The sequence below is a fragment of the Lepisosteus oculatus genome, chromosome 21, assembly GCF_040954835.1.
Source record: "Lepisosteus oculatus isolate fLepOcu1 chromosome 21, fLepOcu1.hap2, whole genome shotgun sequence".
Lineage (NCBI taxonomy): Eukaryota > Metazoa > Chordata > Actinopteri > Semionotiformes > Lepisosteidae > Lepisosteus > Lepisosteus oculatus.
Window position 1 is genome coordinate 1,803,661 of NC_090716.1, and position 20,577 is coordinate 1,824,237.

At 60.7% G+C, this 20,577-nt stretch overlaps 1 protein-coding gene across 2 annotated transcripts; it reads left to right on the plus strand.

Annotated features, from left to right (window-relative positions):
* Positions 1 to 517: 517 nt before the first annotated feature.
* Positions 518 to 20,318, plus strand: hps5 (HPS5 biogenesis of lysosomal organelles complex 2 subunit 2). Of its 2 annotated transcripts, XM_069181511.1 has the most exons (23): positions 518 to 729; positions 1,409 to 1,725; positions 1,807 to 1,917; positions 2,223 to 2,287; positions 3,951 to 4,143; positions 4,283 to 4,413; positions 5,620 to 5,835; positions 8,317 to 8,388; positions 8,717 to 8,805; positions 9,029 to 9,207; positions 9,783 to 9,941; positions 10,044 to 10,203; positions 10,639 to 10,753; positions 12,934 to 13,056; positions 13,156 to 13,230; positions 14,190 to 14,593; positions 14,707 to 14,827; positions 15,245 to 15,394; positions 16,102 to 16,221; positions 16,396 to 16,509; positions 16,626 to 16,732; positions 18,346 to 18,628; positions 18,936 to 20,318. In XM_069181511.1, exons 2-23 carry the CDS (start codon positions 1,618 to 1,620, stop codon positions 18,994 to 18,996), a joined length of 3,156 nt encoding a protein of 1,051 aa, XP_069037612.1. In that variant the 5' UTR covers positions 518 to 729; positions 1,409 to 1,617; the 3' UTR covers positions 18,997 to 20,318. The 2 variants fall into 2 exon arrangements, with proteins under 2 accessions (XP_069037612.1, XP_069037613.1); XM_069181512.1 differs by lacking the exons at positions 518 to 729; positions 1,409 to 1,725; positions 1,807 to 1,917; positions 2,223 to 2,287 and having other exon boundaries at positions 3,957 to 4,138.
* Positions 20,319 to 20,577: the final 259 nt, after the last annotated feature.

The window sequence follows — 20,577 nt, forward strand, 5'->3', positions numbered from 1 at the left end:
CTCCTCTCTCCCCTCCCAGCAGCGCCCAGGAAGGCTCGGGGCCCGTCTCCCCTGTCCCTGTGTCCCTGCCGCGGGGGGGGGGGACATGCGAACTCCACACAGACGGCTCCGCTCGGGAAGGGGCCCGGGTCCGCCTGCAGTGGGTCAGTCCACTGCCCCAGCTCGTTCGGCAGGGCGAGTAGAGGGAGGCTCCCTGCTGGGGAGAACCGGACCGGACCGGACCCGACCCGACCCGGCGCCTCTGACGTCCTTCTCCCGCGAGCTGGCCGCCACATGCTGACGTCACGTGGCTCCCAGGCGCGTGCAAAAGCATGAAGCCTTTATTTTCGGCTGTTTGCCGACACGGAGCTGCCAAATAACTCCACCAGACTGGAAGGGCAGGAGGCAGGAAGGCCTGTACCAGAGATTCAATACGGGGGGGGAATGCAAGAGGGTGACACACCCCCCTCCATCTGTACGCCGCTCTCTCGCGAGTGACGCCACAGCACGAGGAGCGCGGCGCCCCCCCCCTCCCCATCCAGCGGCCCGGCCTGCGTGCCAGCACGGTATTAATGCGCCCCGGGCGGAAAGTAGTCCCGATCAGGAAGGCAGACGGGCAGCTCGAGCTGCAGTCGGGGCTCGCGCGGGGGGAATTCCGGCATCTGGACGCCGCCGGCGCGAGGAGGGCGTGACGCCGCGACGCGGGGACCCGGGGACCCCGGCGCCGGAGAGCAGGGGTGCGAGCCCCAGGTAGGCAGGCAGGCTCCGCCGCACCCCGTTCTGCACGCCGCCCCCGGCCGGGCTGTCCGGGTGACAGGCAGGCGGGGAGCCCCCTGTGAGCCGCGATTCGCTGGGCGCGTCTGGGGGACAGGAGGGCAGGCAGCGGGGTCTCAGACTTGCGGGGTTTGACTTCCTCCTCTGCTGACAGTGACCCTGAACGTCTTTAGTCAGTGTTGCTCGAGGAGACCCGACGGGCTAGCGGGGGGGTGTGTGTGTGTGTGGATCGTGCTCGCTTTCGGTTTTACTCTGCCGCTGTGTGTGTGCGCTCAGCGCCGCCGGTCTTCCGAGCAGCCCCGGCATCGCGACCTGCCCTCTCCGCCCTGTCCCGGGAGAGCGCGCCTCTGCGGGTTTCCAGCCGGGGAGGTGGCCTGTCCCCCCTGCAGGCAGGCGGGGTCGGGGTGCGGGACTGTCGCCGCGGGGCGCGGCCGCCAGCTGGAGGAAATGCGGCTCCTCGCGCTCGGCGGCCCAGTCATGTGACCCCGGAGAGGGTGATCCTGGCGCACGTGCTGGGTGGGGGTGCGGGGTCAGAGACCGGCGGCAGCTGCAGACGTCAGGAGGCTGGGATCGGGATCGGGGTACCCCGGGACAGAGCCGCTCTCGGTCCTCGTCCTAGTGGGGCCAGCTGACGGATGTGTCTCCTCTCCTGCAGAGACTGGAGCACGGGGCTCTGATCGCCAGACTGTGAGGGTCCCCCTCACCCCTGGACTGGCAGTGTGGGGTACCAGGGGCTGCCCCTCAACCCGGCCCCGACAGTTTGGGGTAACAGTAGCTCACCTCCCTCCCCCCAGTCCCATCAGTGTGGGGTGCCATGTGAGTGGGGCTCTGTCCACTGTGTCCACCGTGTCCACTGTGTCCACCATGTCCACCGTGCCCACCGTGCCTGAGCCCTGCAGCCACGTGCTGGCCGAGCTGGACAGCCTGGACCCGCTGCTGTCCGCCCTGCGCCTGGACTCCAGCAGGCTGAAGGTAGCATCGCCGGCCCTGCGCCGCGGCCGCCGTCCTCGTCCTCGTGTCCGCCGTCCTCACGGCCCTCCTCTCCCTGCGCAGTGCACCGGCCTGGCGGCGTCCCGCAGGTGGCTGGCGCTGGGCACCTCGGCCGGCGCGCTGCACCTCCTCCAGCGAGAGGGCTGGAAGCAGAGGCTCATCCTCACGCACAAGGTGAGGCGCTGTCCCCCCCGTCCCTCCCCCTGTCCCGCCGGCTGTGTGTCTGTGAGGCGCTGTCCCGCCCCCCTGTCCCGCCGGCTGTGTGTCTGTGAGGCGCTGTCCTGCCTGCCGTCCCGCCTGCTGTGTGTCTGTGAGGTGCTGTCCCACCCCCCTGTCCCGTGTGTCTGTGAGGCACTGTCCTGCCTGCTGTCCCACTCCCCTGTCCAGCCTGCTGTCCTGCCCCCGTGTCCCACCTGCTGTGTGTCTGCAGCTGCCAGTGTGATGGAGACACGTCTTCCTGTCTCTCTTCATCTCCACAGGAGGGAGCTATTACTCAGGTGGCCTGCTGTCCTCATGATGAAGACTTTGTTGCTGTTGCATTAAGGTAGAGAACACTAGTGTTGGTGTGAACTGTAGTGCAGGTGTGGTGTTCTACCTGTCTCTCTCTGTCTCTCAGTAAAGGGCTGGTGCTCTACCTGTCTCTCTCAGTAAAGGGCTGGTGCTCTACCTGTCTCTCTCAGTCTCTCTCAGTAAAGGGGCTGGTGCTCTACCTGTCTCTCTCTGTCTCTCAGTAAAGGGCTGGTGCTCTACCTGTCTCTCTCTGTCTCTCAGTAAAGGGGCTGGTGCTCTACCTGTCTCTCTCTGTCTCTCAGTAAAGGGGCTGGTGCTCTACCTGTCTCTCTCTGTCTCTCAGTAAAGGGCTGGTGCTCTACCTGTCTCTCTCTGTCTCTCAGTAAAGAGGCTGGTGCTCTACCTGTCTCTCTCTGTCTCTCAGGAAGGGGCTGGTGCTCTACCTGTCTCTCTCTGTCTCTCAGGAAGGGGCTGGTGCTCTACCTGTCTCTCTCTGTCTCTCAGGAAGGGGCTGGTGCTCTACCTGTCTCTCTCTGTCTCTCAGTAAAGGGCTGGTGCTCTACCTGTCTCTCTCTGTCTCTCAGTAAAGGGGCTGGTGCTCTACCTGTCTCTCTCAGTAAAGGGCTGGTGCTCTACCTGTCTCTCTCAGTCTCTCTCAGTAAAGGGGCTGGTGCTCTACCTGTCTCTCTCTGTCTCTCAGTAAAGGGCTGGTGCTCTACCTGTCTCTCTCTGTCTCTCAGTAAAGGGGCTGGTGCTCTACCTGTTTCTCTCTGTCTCTCAGTAAAGGGCTGGTGCTCTACCTGTCTCTCTCTGTCTCTCAGTAAAGGGCTGGTGCTCTACCTGTCTCCCTCTGTCTCTCAGTAAAGGGCTGGTGCTCTACCTGTCTCTCTCAGTAAAGGGCTGGTGCTCTACCTGTCTCTCTCTGTCTCTCAGTAAAGGGCTGGTGCTCTACCTGTCTCTCTCTGTCTCTCAGTAAAGGGGCTGGTGCTCTACCTGTCTCTCTCTGTCTCTCAGGAAGGGGCTGGTGCTCTACCTGTCTCTCTCTGTCTCTCAGTAAAGGGCTGGTGCTCTACCTGTCTCTCTCTGTCTCTCAGTAAAGGGCTGGTGCTCTACCTGTCTCTCTCTGTCTCTCAGTAAAGGGCTGGTGCTCTACCTGTCTCTCTCTGTCTCTCAGTAAAGGGGCTGGTGCTCTACCTGTCTCTATCTGTCTCTCAGGAAGGGGCTGGTGCTCTACCTGTCTCTCTCTGTCTCTCAGTAAAGGGGCTGGTGCTCTACCTGTCTCTCTCTGTCTCTCAGTAAAGGGCTGGTGCTCTACCTGTCTCTCTCTGTCTCTCAGTAAAGGGCTGGTGCTCTACCTGTCTCTCTCTGTCTCTCAGTAAAGGGCTGGTGCTCTACCTGTCTCCCTCTGTCTCTCAGTAAAGGGGCTGGTGCTCTACCTGTCTCTCTCTGTCTCTCAGTAAAGGGCTGGTGCTCTACCTGTCTCTCTCTGTCTCTCAGTAAAGGGCTGGTGCTCTACCTGTCTCTCTCTGTCTCTCAGTAAAGGGCTGGTGCTCTACCTGTCTCTCTCTGTCTCTCAGTAAAGGGCTGGTGCTCTACCTGTCTCTCTCTGTCTCTCAGTAAAGGGCTGGTGTTCTACCTGTCTCTCTCTGTCTCTCAGGAAGGGGCTGGTGCTCTACCTGTCTCTCTCTGTCTCTCAGTAAAGGGCTGGTGCTGGTCTGGGAGCTGCAGCTGGAGAGACGGGGCCGGCCGGAGAGGGTCTGCATGTCCTGGGAGCACCGGGGCCACGATGTCACCGCGCTGTGCTGGGACACCTCGTCGCTGCGCCTCTTCGTCGGTGACTCCGTGGGGAAGGTGTCCTGCCTGCGCGTCGGATCCTCCCGCACGGGCAAGGCAGGGTCCCGGGTGCCGCGGGCGTAGCTGGGGGGCTTCAGCACATCCTGCGCTGACTGTGAACCTCTGTGCCACAGAGTGCCCATCCTGCACGGTGCGTCTCTGAAGGGCATCTGGCTGTTTCTCTCTCTGCCTGCAGGGGGCAGCGTTCGTGATCTTCCCGGTGCAGACCATCACCACAGTGGACTCCCGTGTGGTCCAGCTGGGCTACCAGGACGGCCGTCTGCTTGTGTCCTCGCTGACGCGCTGCTACCTGTGTGACACAGAGAGGTGATCGCCCGACCTCCTGACCCGTCTCGAGGGCCGAAGCTTTTTTTAGAGATCTCCCAGGAAACACTCGTACTCTCATTGCACAGCAGCCTTATCTGTGTAGCAGTGCATGTTTTACAGTCAGACTCCCAGTGCACAGCAGTCTGATCCACTCCAGGTGTGACAGTGCTGTCAGACTCCCAGTGCACAGCAGTCTGATCCACTCCAGGTGTGACAGTGCTGTCAGACTCCCAGTGCACAGCAGTCTGATCCACTCCAGGTGTGACAGTGCAGTCAGTCAGACTCCCAGTGCACAGCAGTCTGATCCTCTCCAGGTGTGACAGTGCAGTCAGACTCCCAGTGCACAGCAGTCTGATCCACTCCAGGTGTGACAGTGCAGTCAGTCAGACTCCCAGTGCACAGCAGTCTGATCCTCTCCAGGTGTGACAGTGCAGTCAGACTCCCAGTGCACAGCAGTCTGATCCGCTCCAGGTGTGACAGTGCTGTCAGTCAGACTCCCAGTGCACAGCAGTCTGATCCGCTCCAGGTGTGACAGTGCAGTCAGTCAGACTCCCAGTGCACAGCAGTCTGATCCTCTCCAGGTGTGACAGTGCAGTCAGACTCCCAGTGCACAGCAGTCTGATCCGCTCCAGGTGTGACAGTGCAGTCAGTCAGACTCCCAGTGCGCAGCAGTCTGATCCGCTCCAGGTGTGACAGAGCTGTCAGTCAGACTCCCAGCGCACAGCAGTCTGGTCCGCTCCAGGCTTTACACTGCATGTCTCATGCTGTTGATCAGACTCCCGCTTAATAGCATTTTCGGTCCACTCCGGGTTTTACACTATTGCCAGTCAGACTCCCTCTGCACTGTTTTGATCCTTTTGATCCAGGTTTTACACCACTGCCAGACAGGCTCCCAGTGCACAGCCTTCTAATCCACCACAAGCTTTGCAGTGTTGCCAGTCAGACTCCCATCGCTCAGCATTTTGAGCCACTCCAGGTTTTACCAGATGTGTTAACAGAGCAAGGAAGCCTCTATGTTCAAACAAGTTTGAGGGGTGTAACGTGATGTGGGTATTTTGCTGACAACGGAGCAGGTCTGAATTGTCCAGCTGCTGGACATCTGTACTGGAGCCCAGCAGCTGGTAAGACCCGGAGTGGATCGGATGTAGTAGTGCGTCGTGGTGGACTCGTGCACCTGGACTCACGCTGGGATGTTCCCTCTTCCAGGGAAAAGTTCTGGCGGATCGGGAACAAGGAGCGGGATGGAGAGTACGGGGCCTGCTTCTTCCCGCAGACCCGGAGCTTGGGGGGCACATCGCCCCTGATCTGCTGCGCTCGGCCGGGGTCCCGCGTCTGGGAGGCCAGCTTCAGCGGGGAGGTGCTGAGCACCCACCAGTTCAAACAGCTGCTGGCCTGCGCCCCCCTGCCCCTGGTCACTCACCGGTGAGGACAGCACCCGCGTGTCCGGTCTGAGAGAGAGGAGCCGAGTGTGTCTCACAGGTCCTGTGTGTTTCTCTAGAACAGCACCAGTGTCTCCGGCCTGAGAGAGAGGAGCTGAGTGTGTCTCACAGGTTCTGTGTGTTGCTTTAGAACAGCACCAGTGTCTCCGGTCTGAGAGAGAGGAGCTGAGTGTGTCTCACAGGTCCTGTGTGTTGCTCTAGAACAGCACCAGTGTCTCCGGCCTGAGAGAGAGGAGCTGAGTGTGTCTCACAGGTTCTGTGTGTTGCTTTAGAACAGCACCAGTGTCTCCGGTCTGAGAGAGAGGAGCTGAGTGTGTCTCACAGGTCCTGTGTGTTGCTCTAGAACAGCACCCGCGTGTCCGGTCTGAGAGAGAGGAGCTGAGTGTGTCTCACAGGTCCTGTGTGTTACTCTAGAACAGCACCAGCGTCTCCGGTCTGAGAGAGAGGAGCTGAGTGTGTCTCACAGGTCCTGTGTGTTGCTCTAGAACAGCACCCGCGTGTCCGGTCTGAGAGAGAGGAGCAGAGTGTGTCTCACAGGTCCTGTGTGTTACTCTAGAACAGCACCAGTGTCTCCGGTCTGAGAGAGAGGAGCTGAGTGTGTCTCACAGGTCCTGTGTGTTGCTCTAGAACAGCACCAGTGTGTCTGGTCTGAGAGAGAGGAGCTGAGTGTGTCTCACAGGTCCTGTGTGTTGCTCTAGAACAGCACCCGCGTGTCCGGTCTGAGAGAGAGGAGCTGAGTGTGTCTCACAGGTCCTGTGTGTTGCTCTAGAACAGCACCAGTGTGTCTGGTCTGAGAGAGAGGAGCTGAGTGTGTCTCACAGGTCCTGTGTGTTGCTCTAGAACAGCACCCGCGTGTCCGGTCTGAGAGAGAGGAGCTGAGTGTGTCTCACAGGTCCTGTGTGTTGCTCTAGAACAGCACCAGTGTGTCTGGTCTGAGAGAGAGGAGCTAAGTGTGTCTCACAGGTCCTGTGTGTTACTCTAGAACAGCACCAGTGTCTCCGGCCTGAGAGAGAGGAGCTGAGTGTGTCTCACAGGTCCTGTGTGTTGCTCTAGAACAGCACCAGTGTCTCCGGCCTGAGAGAGAGGAGCTGAGTGTGTCTCACAGGTCCTGTGTGTTGCTCTAGAACAGCACCAGTGTGTCTGGTCTGAGAGAGAGGAGCTGAGTGTGTCTCACAGGTCCTGTGTGTTGCTCTAGAACAGCACCAGTGTCTCCGGTCTGAGAGAGAGAGGAGCTGAGTGTGTCTCACAGGTCCTGTGTGTTGCTCTAGAACAGCACCAGTGTCTCCGGTCTGAGAGAGAGGAGCTGAGTGTGTCTCACAGGTCCTGTGTGTTACTCTAGAACAGCACCAGTGTGTCCGGTCTGAGAGAGAGGAGCTGAGTGTGTCTCACAGGTCCTGTGTGTTGCTCTAGAACAGCACCAGTGTGTCCGGTCTGAGACAGAGGAGCTGAGTGTGTCTCACAGGTCCTGTGTGTTGCTCTAGAACAGCACCCGCGTGTCCGGTCTGAGAGAGAGGAGCTGAGTGTGTCTCACAGGTCCTGTGTGTTGCTCTAGAACAGCACCCGCGTGTCCGGTCTGAGAGAGAGGAGCTGAGTGTGTCTCACAGGTCCTGTGTGTTGCTCTAGAACAGCACCAGTGTGTCCGGTCTGAGAGAGAGGAGCTGAGTGTGTCTCACAGGTCCTGTGTGTTACTCTAGAACAGCACCAGTGTCTCCGGTCTGAGAGAGAGAGGAGCTGAGTGTGTCTCACAGGTCCTGTGTGTTGCTCTAGAACAGCACCCGCGTGTCCGGTCTGAGAGAGAGGAGCTGAGTGTGTCTCACAGGTCCTGTGTGTTGCTCTAGAACAGCACCAGTGTGTCCGGTCTGAGAGAGAGGAGCTGAGTGTGTCTCACAGGTCCTGTGTGTTACTCTAGAACAGCACCAGTGTCTCCGGTCTGAGAGAGAGAGGAGCTGAGTGTGTCTCACAGGTCCTGTGTGTTGCTCTAGAACAGCACCAGTGTCTCCGGTCTGAGAGAGAGGAGCTGAGTGTGTCTCACAGGTCCTGTGTGTTACTCTAGAACAGCACCAGTGTCTCCGGTCTGAGAGAGAGGAGCTGAGTGTGTCTCACAGGTCCTGTGTGTTACTCTAGAACAGCACCAGTGTCTCCGGTCTGAGAGAGAGGAGCTGAGTGTGTCTCACAGGTCCTGTGTGTTGCTCTAGAACAGCACCAGTGTCCCCGGTCTGAGAGAGAGGAGCTGAGTGTGTCTCACAGGTCCTGTGTGTTGCTCTAGAACAGCACCAGTGTTATTTCCTGTGTCTCTGTACAGACTGACAGATGAGTCTTGAGGTTTGCGGTGGCTGTTTCCTCTCGGCGTGTGAGTGTGCTGGTCTCGGCCCAGTAGTCTTGTCAGAGGCCTGGTTCCCAGCGCAGCAGCTGGGTTTCCTGTGTGGGTTTGACCCCTCCTCTGACCCTCCTCTCTCCTCTGCAGGTGTGAGCCCCAGTACAGCCCCGCCCCCCGATCGCCGCAGTCCATCGCCTTCCCACGCCTCCTCTTCCTCAGGTACGGCCGCCCCTCCCTCGTCCTCTGCAGCTCGAGGTGTGGTGTAGGGCAATAGGTCCAAATCCCAGTGCCATTGCACATAGCCCGAGCCGCTCCGGGTTTTCCATTGCTCTCTGCCAGACTCCTGGTCCGCTCTGGCCCGAGCCGCTCCGGGTTTTCCCGGCTGCAGGCTTCCTGTACAGAAGTCCAGACTGGCTGCTGCAGTGTTCAAGCTGGTAACCTGGCCAGTGTGCGGAGAAGTGAAGATCTTTCTCTGCAGCTCTGAGCCGTCGCGCAGATGGGCTGGGTCACCAGACTGAGCCGCCGAAATGCCTGTGTCTCTGTGCAGTGACCAGTATCTCCTGACCTGGACGGACTCGGCCATCTACATCTTCGTGCCCCAGAGCGCCCAGGTGCTGCTGTGGACCGAGGTCAAAGGTCAGAGGCTCGTCTCCCCCCCCCCGAGAGTGGAATAATGTCTGTTCCCTGAAGTTGCCCGTGCACCCGTCTCTCTCTCCTCGCGGCGGCGCCCCGATCCCTGTCCGTGCCCTCGTCTCCGTCCGGCATTTTCCGATCGGCTTGTCGGGGCTCGTGGGGAGGGGGGGGATCGGGGCGGCGGCTGGAGAGTGACCTTCCGCCGACCTCTCTGTGACCCCGGTAGATCTGGCGGACGTGGCCGTGGTGCGGAGCGAGCTCTTCTGTCTCCACGGCGACGGGCGGCTGTCCCACCTCTCCTTCCTGCCCGTGGAGCGCTGCGTGGAGAGGCTCCTTCGCCGGGAGTCCTGGGTGCTGGCGGCCATGGTCTGCTGCCTCTTCCAGCACTCCATCGCCCCCTGCAGGGTGAGAGCGGCACTGCGGGCTCCCTGCGCCCGGCCCTGCTGGCACGGTTTGCCTCGCCTCCCCGATTCCTGAGGGGGGTGGAGATCTAATCCTGTCTTTGCCAAAAGAGCATTTTGCTTCTGTATTTGAACGTGCTATTCAATATAATATCACTGTATGAACCCTTTACAAATTCTTGCATTAGGAATTTGTCTTTTCACAGACCCCAGCTTGCTCCCCATGAGACACACAGACAGGGAGAGAAGCTGGGGGTCAGAGCACAGGGTCAGACATTTATACAGCACCCCTGGAGCAGTTGGGGTGAAGGGCCTTGTTCAGGAGCCCAACGGAGTAGGATTCCTCTGCCGGCCGCGGGATTTGAACCGGCAACCTTCCAGCCACAGGCGCAGATCCTGAGCCACAGAGCAACCACACCGCCCCATAAGAGGACTTGCGCTGGTGCCTTAAACACAAACCATCAGCAGTTGATCAGAGCTGCAAGACCAGAGTTCTTGTGTGGCGCAAACTCCTGGAAGACAGCGATGTCGTGTGATTTAAGGAAACAACCCCCCTCACCGAGCCCTGCTGTTCCTCAGGCCCGGAAAGCCCTTCCCATGGAGAGGCTGGAGCACCTGAAGGCCCAGCTGGACGGCTCCGCCCACCGCCACCTGATTGGCCAGCTGGAGGAGGTGATGTCTACGCTGGAGCCCGTCGACTCCGCCTCCAGCAGCAGAAGGAGCAGCATCTCCTCCCATGTGAGTCCGACCTGCCCCCTCTCTCCCGGGGCGCTGCCGGGTTTCGGAGATGGCGCAGAACGCGAGCTCTGAATTGTGTTTTGTTTTCCCCCCGCGCTCCAGGAGAGCTTCAACGTGCTGGACTGCGGAATCTACCGGGTCATCAGCCGGAAGGGCAGCCAGTCGGACGAGGACACCAGCTCCCTGGTCAGCCAGTCCCTGTCGGAGGAGGAGCGGCTGAGAGAGCTTAGCTCCGCCCAGGAGGAGGAGCCGATAGAGCAGGGTAAGGGGTAGCCATGGAAACGGCGCCGCGGAGGCGGGGCTTGGTGGCTGCGTGGAGGAAATGTTACCTGTGAGGCTAGATGACATCTCGGTGTCTCCCGGTAATCTGGAGGTGTGATCTCCCTGTGTTTTAAATTAAAGCATTAAAGAATTAAAGCGAACATCTCATTGTAGTGTCCATCGCACCCTCATTGCTGGTACTGTTGCTCTTTGTGCACATTCAGACGCTGTTTATTTACTTTATTTACTTCACCTGTCTGTTCAACAAGTGATTTGCCTTTGGTGTGTGTGTGTGTGGTTTTTTTTTTTACATCTGTCATCTGTGTTTGCCTGCCCCCCTCTCGTGTCCCTGTGCTCTCTCCCTCCGTCCTGCCATCTCTCCATCTCTCCGTGTCTACCCCCCCATCCCCTCCGGGCTGTGCGTCCTGTCCCCCAGAGCCCCAGCCCAGCGACGGCGCCGAGACCGACCGAGCCGAGCCCGCCCTGCAGTTCCTCCCCCTCTCATTCCGCCCCAAACCCCCCCGCGCCACGCTGCAGGCCGTCAGAGACAGGTAAGGACCCCCCCCCTCACCCCCCTGGCTGGGGGGGCCGCGCTGTCTTCACCCCCTCTCCCGCCGCCGCTGCTGTGGGGTTTGGATCCGGTCCGGTCGCTGTCCGGCGGCTGTGGTCAGCGAGGAGCTCTGGGATACGGCCCCCTGGCGTCAGTCCTGCGCGCGCGTGAGGGGGGAGGGAGGGAGGGCGCTGGTGCGAGCGTGAGGAACAGCCCGGCGACTCTCGATCGTGCACGTCAGGCCCCCCGCGGCGCGCCCGGCGCCGTGAGCCCGCCGAGGGAGGGTGGCCAGGCCTGCGGGCGGGCAGGTTTCTGTCCTGCTTGGGGGGGCCCCCACTCGGAGAAGAAGCACCCCCCCATTAGGACCTGTAAGAGCTGAGCGGGGGGGGGGCTCTGAGGAGCCAGCTCTGGCCGAGACGCTTGTCTCGTGTCCCCCCTCCCCGCCGAGCCGTTCCTCCTCCCATCATGCCGCGCTCCGGTCACGTGACCCGGGTCTGGCGGTGGCTGAGCGAGCACAGGCCCAGAGACAGCTGGCCTCGCTTCTGCTTTTCTCCAGCGCGCCGTCCCCGGGGAGGGAGGGGGGCGAGAGAGAATGAGAGAAGTGAAAATCAGAAACGGGGCTCGCTGGGAGCTCACAGGCGAGCGAGAGAGAGAGAGTCTCGCCCTCCCTCCCTCCCCGAGGCTCAGACAGCCGGGGCTCGGCTCGGCTGGGGTCGGGCTGCTCTTTTCCGGTGGGCAGGAGCTGCGCCCTCGCAGGTAAGGGAGCTGCTGTGCCTCCTCTCACCTGGCCGTCTGTCCGAGACCGCGCTCGGGGGGGGGCGGGGCGCCTCCTCCCCGGTCCTCCCTCTGCTCCCCCTGGGCGGGATGGCGGGGACAGAAGCACGAGGCCGACACGGACGCGGTCTCCGTCGTTCCTCTCGGCAGGGGCGAGCACGCTGGGGCTCGCGTGTGTTTAAGCAGAGCAGTTCCTTCCTCTGCAGATGCTGTCCTTTGGTGGAGTTTGAAAGTGCCGTTTGTTAGCTTCAGGTCGTTCAACCTGTGACACGTGATCATTGAGCTGCAGCGTCTGCTGTGAAGCTTGTACCGTACTTTTACAATGGTATATCCTGCTGTAGGAGAACTAGCACAACGTACTTTCGCTGTAGCGTGTTTTTTTTTAACAGGATTTATCTTACTGGGACTGTAGCCCCTACTGTAACAGGACTGTCCTGCTGTACTGGGACTGTAGCCCCTACTGTAACAGGACTGTCCTGCTGTACTGGGACTGTAGCCCCTACTGTAACAGGACTGTCCTGCTGCACTGGGACTGTAGCCCCTACTGTAACAGGACTGTCCTGCTGTACTGGGACTGTAGCCCCTACTGTAACAGGACTGTCCTACTGCACTGGGACTGTAGCCCCTACTGTAACAGGACTGTCCTGCTGTACTGGGACTGTAGCCCCTACTGTAACAGGACTGTCCTGCTGTACTGGGACTGTAGCCCCTACTGTAACAGGACTGTTCTACTGTACTGGGACTGTAGCTCCTACTGTAACAGGACTGTCCTGCTGTACTGGGACTGTAGCCCCTACTGTAACAGGACTGTCCTGCTGTACTGGGACTGTAGCCCCTCTTGTAACAGGACTGTTCTACTGTACTGGGACTGTAGCCCCTCTTGTAACAGGACTGTTCTACTGCACTGGGACTGTAGCCCCTACTGTAACGGGACTGTCCTGCTGTACTGGGACTGTAGCCCCTACTGTAACAGGACTGTTCTACTGTACTGGGACTGTAGCTCCTACTGTAACAGGACTGTCCTGCTGCACTGGGACTGTAGCCCCTACTGTAAGAGGACTGTCCTACTGTACTGGGACTGTAGCCCCTACTGTAAGAGGACTGTCCTACTGTACTGGGACTGTAGCTCCTACTGTAACAGGACTGTCCTACTGTACTGGGACTGTAGCTCCTACTTTAACAGGACTGTCCTACTGCACTGGGACTGTAGCTCCTACTGTACTGGGACTGTCCTGCTGTACTGGGACCTGTGGGAGAGGGGGACTGGGAGGGCTGGGTTCAGCAGGAGCCCTGAAGTCTTTCCGGGCTGGAGCTCTGAAACGGGTTTGTTACTGGGGGGGTAGTGGGGGGTTGCGGGGGTGCTGAGACCGCGGCGCGTTGATCTGCGGTACCTCTGCTCTCTCCAAGCGTGTCGAGCTTCGTGAAGAAGACCACGGAGAAGATCAACACCCTCCAGATGAACTCCGACCTCTGGCCCCGGCCCGACCCGCCTGGGGCAGAGGTGGCCGAGGAGCCGGACCCGCAGGCGGAGTGAGTGCCGAGCCCGTCCCCCGCCGGCCCGCGGCGCCGCTCGCCGTCGGCCTGCTCTCGAGCCCCGGCGTGGCCTGTTGTGTGTTCTGTGTCGCGCAGGGAGCCCGCGGACGGCCGCCGGACCGGGCCGGAGCTGGAGCTGCAGGAGCTGAGGGAGGCGACGGAGCGCGCAGTGTGAGTCTCTCGAACCCACGCACACACGCGCACACACCCTGCCCCGCGCACACAGGCACGCACCCTGCCCCGCACACACAGGCACGCACACTGCCCAGTACGCACCCTGCCCCGCGCACAGCACACACACCCTGCCCCGCGCACACACGCGCACACACCCTGCCCCGCGCACACACGCGCACACACCCTGCCCCGCGCACACACGCGCACACACCCTGCCCCGCGCACACACAGCACACACCCTGCCCCGCGCACACACGCGCACACACCCTGCCCCGCGCACACACGCGCACACACCCTGCCCCGCGCACACACAGCACACACCCTGCCCCGCGCACACACGCGCACACACCCTGCCCCGCGCACACACGCGCACACACCCTGCCCCGCGCACACACCACACACCCTGCCCCGCGCACACACGCGCACACACCCTGCCCCGCGCACACACGCGCACACACCCTGCCCCGCGCACACACGCGCACACACCCTGCCCCGTGCACACACGCGCACACACCCTGCCCCGCGCACACAGCACACACCCTGCCCCGCGCACACACAGCACACACCCTGCCCCGCGCACACACAGCACACACCCTGCCCCGCGCACACACGCGCACACACCCTGCCCCGCGCACACACGCGCACACACTCTGCCCCGCGCACACACGCGCACACACCCTGCCCCGCGCACACACGCGCACACACCCTGCCCCGCGCACACACCCTGCCCCGCGCACACACGCGCACACACCCTGCCCCGCGCACGCACGCACACACACACACACCCTGCCCCGCGCACGCACGCACACACACCCTGCCCCGCGCACACACGCACACACACACACACCCTGCCCCGCGCACGCACGCACACACACCCTGCCCCGCGCACGCACGCACACACACACTTTGTCTTCGTCTCCTAGAGCTCTGTGCTCACCCTCCTCCCCCTCCCCCAGCTCCCAGATCCAGGACCCCCTGGTGCTGCTGGACCCGACGGCCCTGGCGCTGGTTCTGGACGAGTGGCTGCCAGTGCTGGACCGGGCCCTGGGCGCTGACCCCCGTGACCCCCCTGACCCCTCGCCGGGCCAGGACAGCGCCACAGAAGGGGGGCCCCCTGCTCCCCGACGCCAGGAGGACCCCGAGAGTGCGGGGGCCCCGGGGGTCCGCGTGTCCCCGCCCTGGCCTGTGCCCACCGCGCTGACCGAGCTGGCCACACTCGCCCTGGAGCTGGGCCGCCTCCCCGCCGGCCTGGCGCACCGCGGCTTCTTCCTGCTGGACCTGGAGCGGGCCCGCCGGGCCTGCCGGCCGCCGGCCCCGGGCCCGCCCGCCGTCCGGGCCGCCTACACGGCTGGCCTCCTGGGTGAGTCCGAAACCCGGCTCCGGCTCCCGACCCGCCCGGCCCGGCCCGGCCCGGCCCCCGGGGGGGGGAGGAGCGGGTGTTGACGCGGGGCCCGTGTCTTTCGGTTCGCGCAGAGCTGACCCGGTCCAGTCCCGTGGTCCGGTTCCTGGAGAAGGGGGACTTGCTGAAGTCGCTGCGTCACCTGCGGGAGCTGCAGCCCTGGTCCGGCCCCCTGCTGCTCGCTCACCTGCACAGGTGAGACCTCAGCGTGTGCGTGTGCGTGTGCGCATGTGCGTGTGCGTGTGTGTGGTTAACAGTGCTGCCTCGCAGCGCTGGGGCCCTGGGTTCAATCCCTGGGGTGCTGTCTGTGTGGAGTTTGCATGTTCTCCCTGTGTTCCCGTGGGTTTCCTCCCACAATCCAACAGCATTTGGCTAATTGGTTAATTGGCTTCTGGAACAACTGACTCTAGTGTGTGGAGTGTGTCTGTGTGCACCCTGGCTTCATCCAGCTCCCCTGCGACCCTGAATTGGCAGCAGCGTTTAGAAAATGGCTGGATGGGTACTGGACCACAAACTCTGTGGTGTCCTTACTCGCTCTTTTCTTTCGTCTCTCTTCCTCTGCTTCTCCAATCCCTGCCCCCTGCTCTTCCTCTCCCTCTTCCTCTCCCTCAGGCTGTACGAGAGACACGGAGAGCTGGCCGTCCGGTCCTTCGGCCAGTTCTATCCCACAATCCTGCCCGCGGACGTCCTGGCCATGTCCCAGAGGAGCCACTTCCTGGCGTACCTGGACAATCTCGTCCAGGCGCAGCCCGAGGAGCGGAGGTGCGGGGTGGGGTCAGAGGTCGCGTCGGTGCTGCTGGGTGGTCTGTTTTTTACCAGCCGGCATCGGGGTACCCGCAGTGGGGCGGCCAGCCAGGGGGGGCGCCTGCTCGTACTTGTTTTTCTGGGTCGGGAAACGGCTTTGGGCTCTGTGCGATCACCGTGTGGAGCCGTTCGTCCTGCTGCTGTGTGGAGCCGTTCGTCGGTATCGGGGCGCAGGTCTGTTTATAAGGCTGACGGCACCAATCGGAGCCTGAGTGCTCGACTGAAGTCAAGTGCTCATCTTACCTCCTGGCGCGTTGTGTCTGTACAGGAGCCCGTCTGCCGAGTCGAGAGAGGGTGTATGTATGTGCGAGCTTTCCTCAGATGCCCTGGGAGGGCGTGGGGTCCCTCTTATTCCTGGGGGGGCGGTGTGGTGGCTCTGTGGCTCAGGATCTGTGCCTGTGGCTGGGAGGTTGCCGGTTCAAATCCTGCAGCCGGCAGAGGAATCCTACTCCGTTGGGCCCCTGAGCAAGGCCCTTCACCCCAGCTGCTCCAGGAGGGGCGCCATATAAATGGCTGACCCCAAGTGTCTCTTCCTGTCTGTGTCTCTAATGGAGAGCAAGCTGGAGTGTGCAACAAGACAAATTTCTAACACAAGAAAATGTAGCGTGCGCCCTCTCTCGACCGCTCTGCAGAGCGCACACACAGCACTGTCCTTTCCCCACCAGACCCTGCTTCCTGGCCTCCCTGCTGCAGCCCGAGGCCCTGCGACAGGACTGGCTGGAGCTGGCGCTGTCCCATGATGCCCCTCAGAGGGCCGACACACTGACTCCTGACGGACGCCCCAGGTACCCTTTAACCCTTCACCCCAGCCTGGGTCAGCGTGCTACGGACTCGGGAGGCGGCTCAAAATGGCGTTTAAACGTTTAAACGTTGTCGCGACCTGAGAGGGGATGCAGGGGTCGTCCAGAAGTCCTAGATTTTGGTGGGGGCTGACTGCTGTAATTCCTCCTGCCCTCCAGGTGGCGCTCTCACCTGTTCAGGTGGGGTTACAGTCGCCTCATTTCCCTCTTTATTGGGCTCCCAGCTGACCTGGCTTCCAAGCAGCAGATGGCAGAGACCTGTAGGTCCCACGGGTGAGCACACCGACCTCTGACCTGTTGCGTGCGTCTCTGGGCTCAGCGCTGTCGGGCGGGGGGGCAGGCGAGGAGTGGCGAGGGTGTCGCTCTGGGTGACGGGCTGTGTGTTGCAGGTTCTGGCTGGGCTACCTGTCCCTGTGCAGCGAGCTGGACCGGAGAGCAGAGGCCTTCTCCACCATCGCCTGGCTGGACGACATGAGCCTGCTGGAGGGTCCCAGGGGTAAGATCTTTGTGCCCCTCTGCTGCCCCAGGAGCCGGGGCAACTACCCTGAGTTTTTAAAACGCACCCAGGAGCAGAAAAGAGAAATACACCCCTTCCTCTTCTTACGAATGTTCGTCTTGTGAAAATTCGATTCTACGAGTTGGTATCTATAAACGCCCTTCGTTTATATGTAAATATCTTGCTTTCTTGTCTATACTGTAAATGTCTGTATTTTTTTGTTGCGTCTGTGTTTGTTTTGCTTTTAGCAACACTGATTTTACTCATCGGTCAGGCCCAAAAAGCACCTTGAATTGACCTGAATTGAATTGTTACCCCCATTTCGAGTAACGAAAGCCCACTTCGAAACGACGCAGACACGGTACAGGAAAAGCGCCGAGCGTCTGCGTCCCCTGGCGCTCGCTCACGTGGGGGAGAGCCAGCGCAGCGCTGCGGAGAGCCCCGAGAGTTCGCCGCGCCCTGCTTCCTGCTGCCTGCATGTTCGTTAGATTGTGCCATTTGTGGTTCAGCCTTGATCACGGACAGCTGCAGCTGTTCGGAGAATGAAACTTGTGGCTGTATGGGAATAAAACAAGAAAACAAAGAGGTTACCCTACAGTACTCTACTGTATTGAGGTTTGAGTAATGATATCTAGCTGGATCAGCTCTGTTTTTTATTACTAAAAAGACAAACCCACCGTTTGAATGTGAGTTGATATTGTGTCAAAAGTAAAAGAATGGATGGCCGTTTTGGGGTCCGGAACGGATTGTAATCTTCCCCAGATCGTGGAAATAGCTGTTTTTTCTTTTGACGAAAAAAATACAGAAAGGTTTTCTGGACACACATTCCGTTCTTTAAAAGGGGGTACGGGCGTACACCTCCTGGCTTTCGGACTTCACTGCGGGTTTCACCGAAAAGGTCACTGCGGGTTCACTGGGGTCAAAGCGGATCTGATTTGACCCTGAGCTGAGAGCTCCGTCTTTGGGGCCTGTCTGTTAGGAGTAGCGCAGGTGATCGGTACTCACTCAGGTGAGCGAGCGCGGGTGATCGGTACTCACTCAGGTGAGCGAGCGCGGGTGATCGGTACTCACTCAGGTGAGCGAGCGCGGGTGATCGGTACTCACTCAGGTGAGCGAGCGCGGGTGATCGGTACTCACTCAGTGAGCGAGCGCGGGTGATCGGTACTCACTCAGGTGAGCGAGCGCAGGTGATCGGTACTCACTCAGGTGAGCGAGCGCAGGTGATCGGTACTCACTCAGTGAGCGAGCGCAGGTGATCGGTACTCACTCAGGTGAGCGAGCGCAGGTGATCGGTACTCACTCAGGTGAGCGAGCGCGGGTGATCGGTACTCACTCAGGTGAGCGAGCGCAGGTGATCGGTACTCACTCAGGTGAGCGAGCGCGGGTGATCGGTACTCACTCAGGTGAGCGAGCGCGGGTGATCGGTACTCACTCAGGTGAGCGAGCGCGGGTGATCGGTACTCACTCAGGTGAGCGAGCGCGGGTGATCGGTACGGCTGTAAACTGTGTGTCTAGTTCTGCCTGCTGCCCACCTTCTCGGTTGCCCCTGTCCATGACTACTTGTTGTGAGTATCACCTGTAGCCTCACCTGTCTGCCTCCCTGGCTCTGTCAGGTGTTGTGCCCGAGTCTGTGGACGAGTGGAAGCTCCTCCTCCAGCTCTCTCAGCGCCATGGCGACCAGCCGGCCGCCGGCCCCGCCCCCGGCAACGGCGTGGCCAACGGCTCTGCGGACAGGGCGGGCCGGGTCAGCCCGGAGAATGTGACGCTGCGGTTGGCCTGCGTGGTGGGACCCGACCGGGCCCTGTCGGTGCTGGAGGAGTGCGGGGCGAGGGTGGAGCCGGGTCCTCGCTCCGGCCTGGTCTGCGAGCTGCTGAGGGTGGCCGAGAGACGGCAGAGGTGAGCCGGGCGCGGTCGGGCTTGGGGTTCGTCTTCGAGCCGCGCGGGTCGCACGCACGCACCCCCTGCCGCCGGTCCCATGGCGTCGCGCCTTGGTGTTATCCCCCGTGAGTCCAGTTCGTTGACGTTCACGTCGATCTCCCGGCTGAATCGGCGCTTGACTGCCTCCAGAGACCCTCCGGACCCATCTGGCGCTGCGGGCCGGCCTGTCCAGAGGGTGCAACTGTGGCCGCTGCTTCTTGGCCTCGCTCGTCTTCGCTCAAACAGAGCCTAACCCCGGCGCCTGTGTTTCTCTCTCCCCACTCAGGGCTCTCATCCAGGCCATGCTGGAGAGGTGCGACCGCTTCCTGTGGTCCCAGCAGGCCTAGCTCTGCGGCCTGGGGCAGCGTGGGCACTCTCGCGCTGGCAGCAGCGGAGCCTGGCTGAAGCCCTCTCTCGCCAGGGCCCAGCGGGCACAGATCCCACACCAGTCAGAGCACGAGCACGGCTGGCGCTCTTAAACCCCCGGTCACGATGTGTGGAAAAACCGGCAGGAATTTCCAGGCTGAGAGGTTGAGATTTAGTGGAGTGAAACCACGTGATAGTCGTTTGAACAAAGTAGTTTTCCTTCCTCCATTGCTCCCAGAATGACTGAGCTGCCTCAGAGGTGACTTGGCCTCCATGCACAGCGATAAGCAGCCTCTAACCTAGTTCTGTTCACGCAGAAGCACCTGAGAGCACAGTCGGTGCACAGGAGCAAGACCGTGATTTTTGGTAGTGGGATTCACTGGAAGCAGGCAGGCCCAGTTCTGTTCCGCTCTCTGGTTCTGTGCACTCACAGCCAGGCGAGCCTGAGTGTTCAGTCCGTCTGGGTGTTTCAGGTGCTTCTGTTGAAGGGGCAGTGGCTGCAGAAAAGAGAAAAGCTTTGGGGCGAGGCGTTCAGCACTGGAAGCTGGTGCAGCGCAGCCAGCACGGGTGTGATCTGGCCCACTTCCTCACCGGGCCGGAACCACGTGGCTGTCAGCTTGGTGCCCAGGACTTTGAACGATCCCGGGTGGTCTAATTGTCTCTCTGCCCGCAACGACTTACTATTAGGAGTTAGGCTTATTTTCATTTATAGCAGATGAACAAATTAGTGTTGTTATATATGCAAATATATGCAGATGATTTTTTAAAGTATGGAATGCTGCAATAACTATATGTAATTTTTTAACTGCCATTAGTACCGCAGGACCAGATTGACCACTGGAGTATTAATTATTGTTTAGTATTAATTAGGAGGAGCTCAGTTCGTTCTGCTGAGAAATTCCAGAAAGGCGTTAGAGAGCAAAGCCCTCACTCTGAGCAGGTGCTGGAGCTGTCGTCTGGCCTAGCGAATGACAATCTCCGACCGACCAGGATCGGTGAGGACCGCAGGCAGCAAAACCGCGCAAAACCTCCTCCGGCCAGGCCAGCCAGCTCGTCCCTCTTCATCAGACCACGGGCGGCACTGCCCTTGGGGGACGGATCTGCTGGGAGGGCTTGATCGAAGCTTTGTCTCCCACAACCTGCTGGCGGCAGCTGGGTGGAATCCGATCCCGATTTCCCTACAGCTCCCGGCAGGGCCAGGTGTCCCTCGGGACAGATCCCCGGAGGCCTGCGGTGACCGTCCCGCGCGTGTCCTGTGTCCCTGTTTTGAGTCCGCTGTTAATAAATCAACACTGTGAAGCGAGCGCTGCCTGGTTTTCCTTCGCCGTCTTGTTTCGGAGAGCAGGGAGCCGGGGCGCTCCGCGCGCTTGGAGAGGAGCTCCCTGTGGGTCTTCCTCCCTCTCTCCCTGCCCCCTCCTGCGCTTTCCTTTCCCCTCCTGCCCTCCAGCCTGGGCCCTAGTGGCTGGATAAAAATTCATTGTGTGTGAGCTGTATGTAAAACCCCTTAATAATAATAAAATAATAATAATAACTCCTTACACTTATACAGCGCTTTTCTGGAC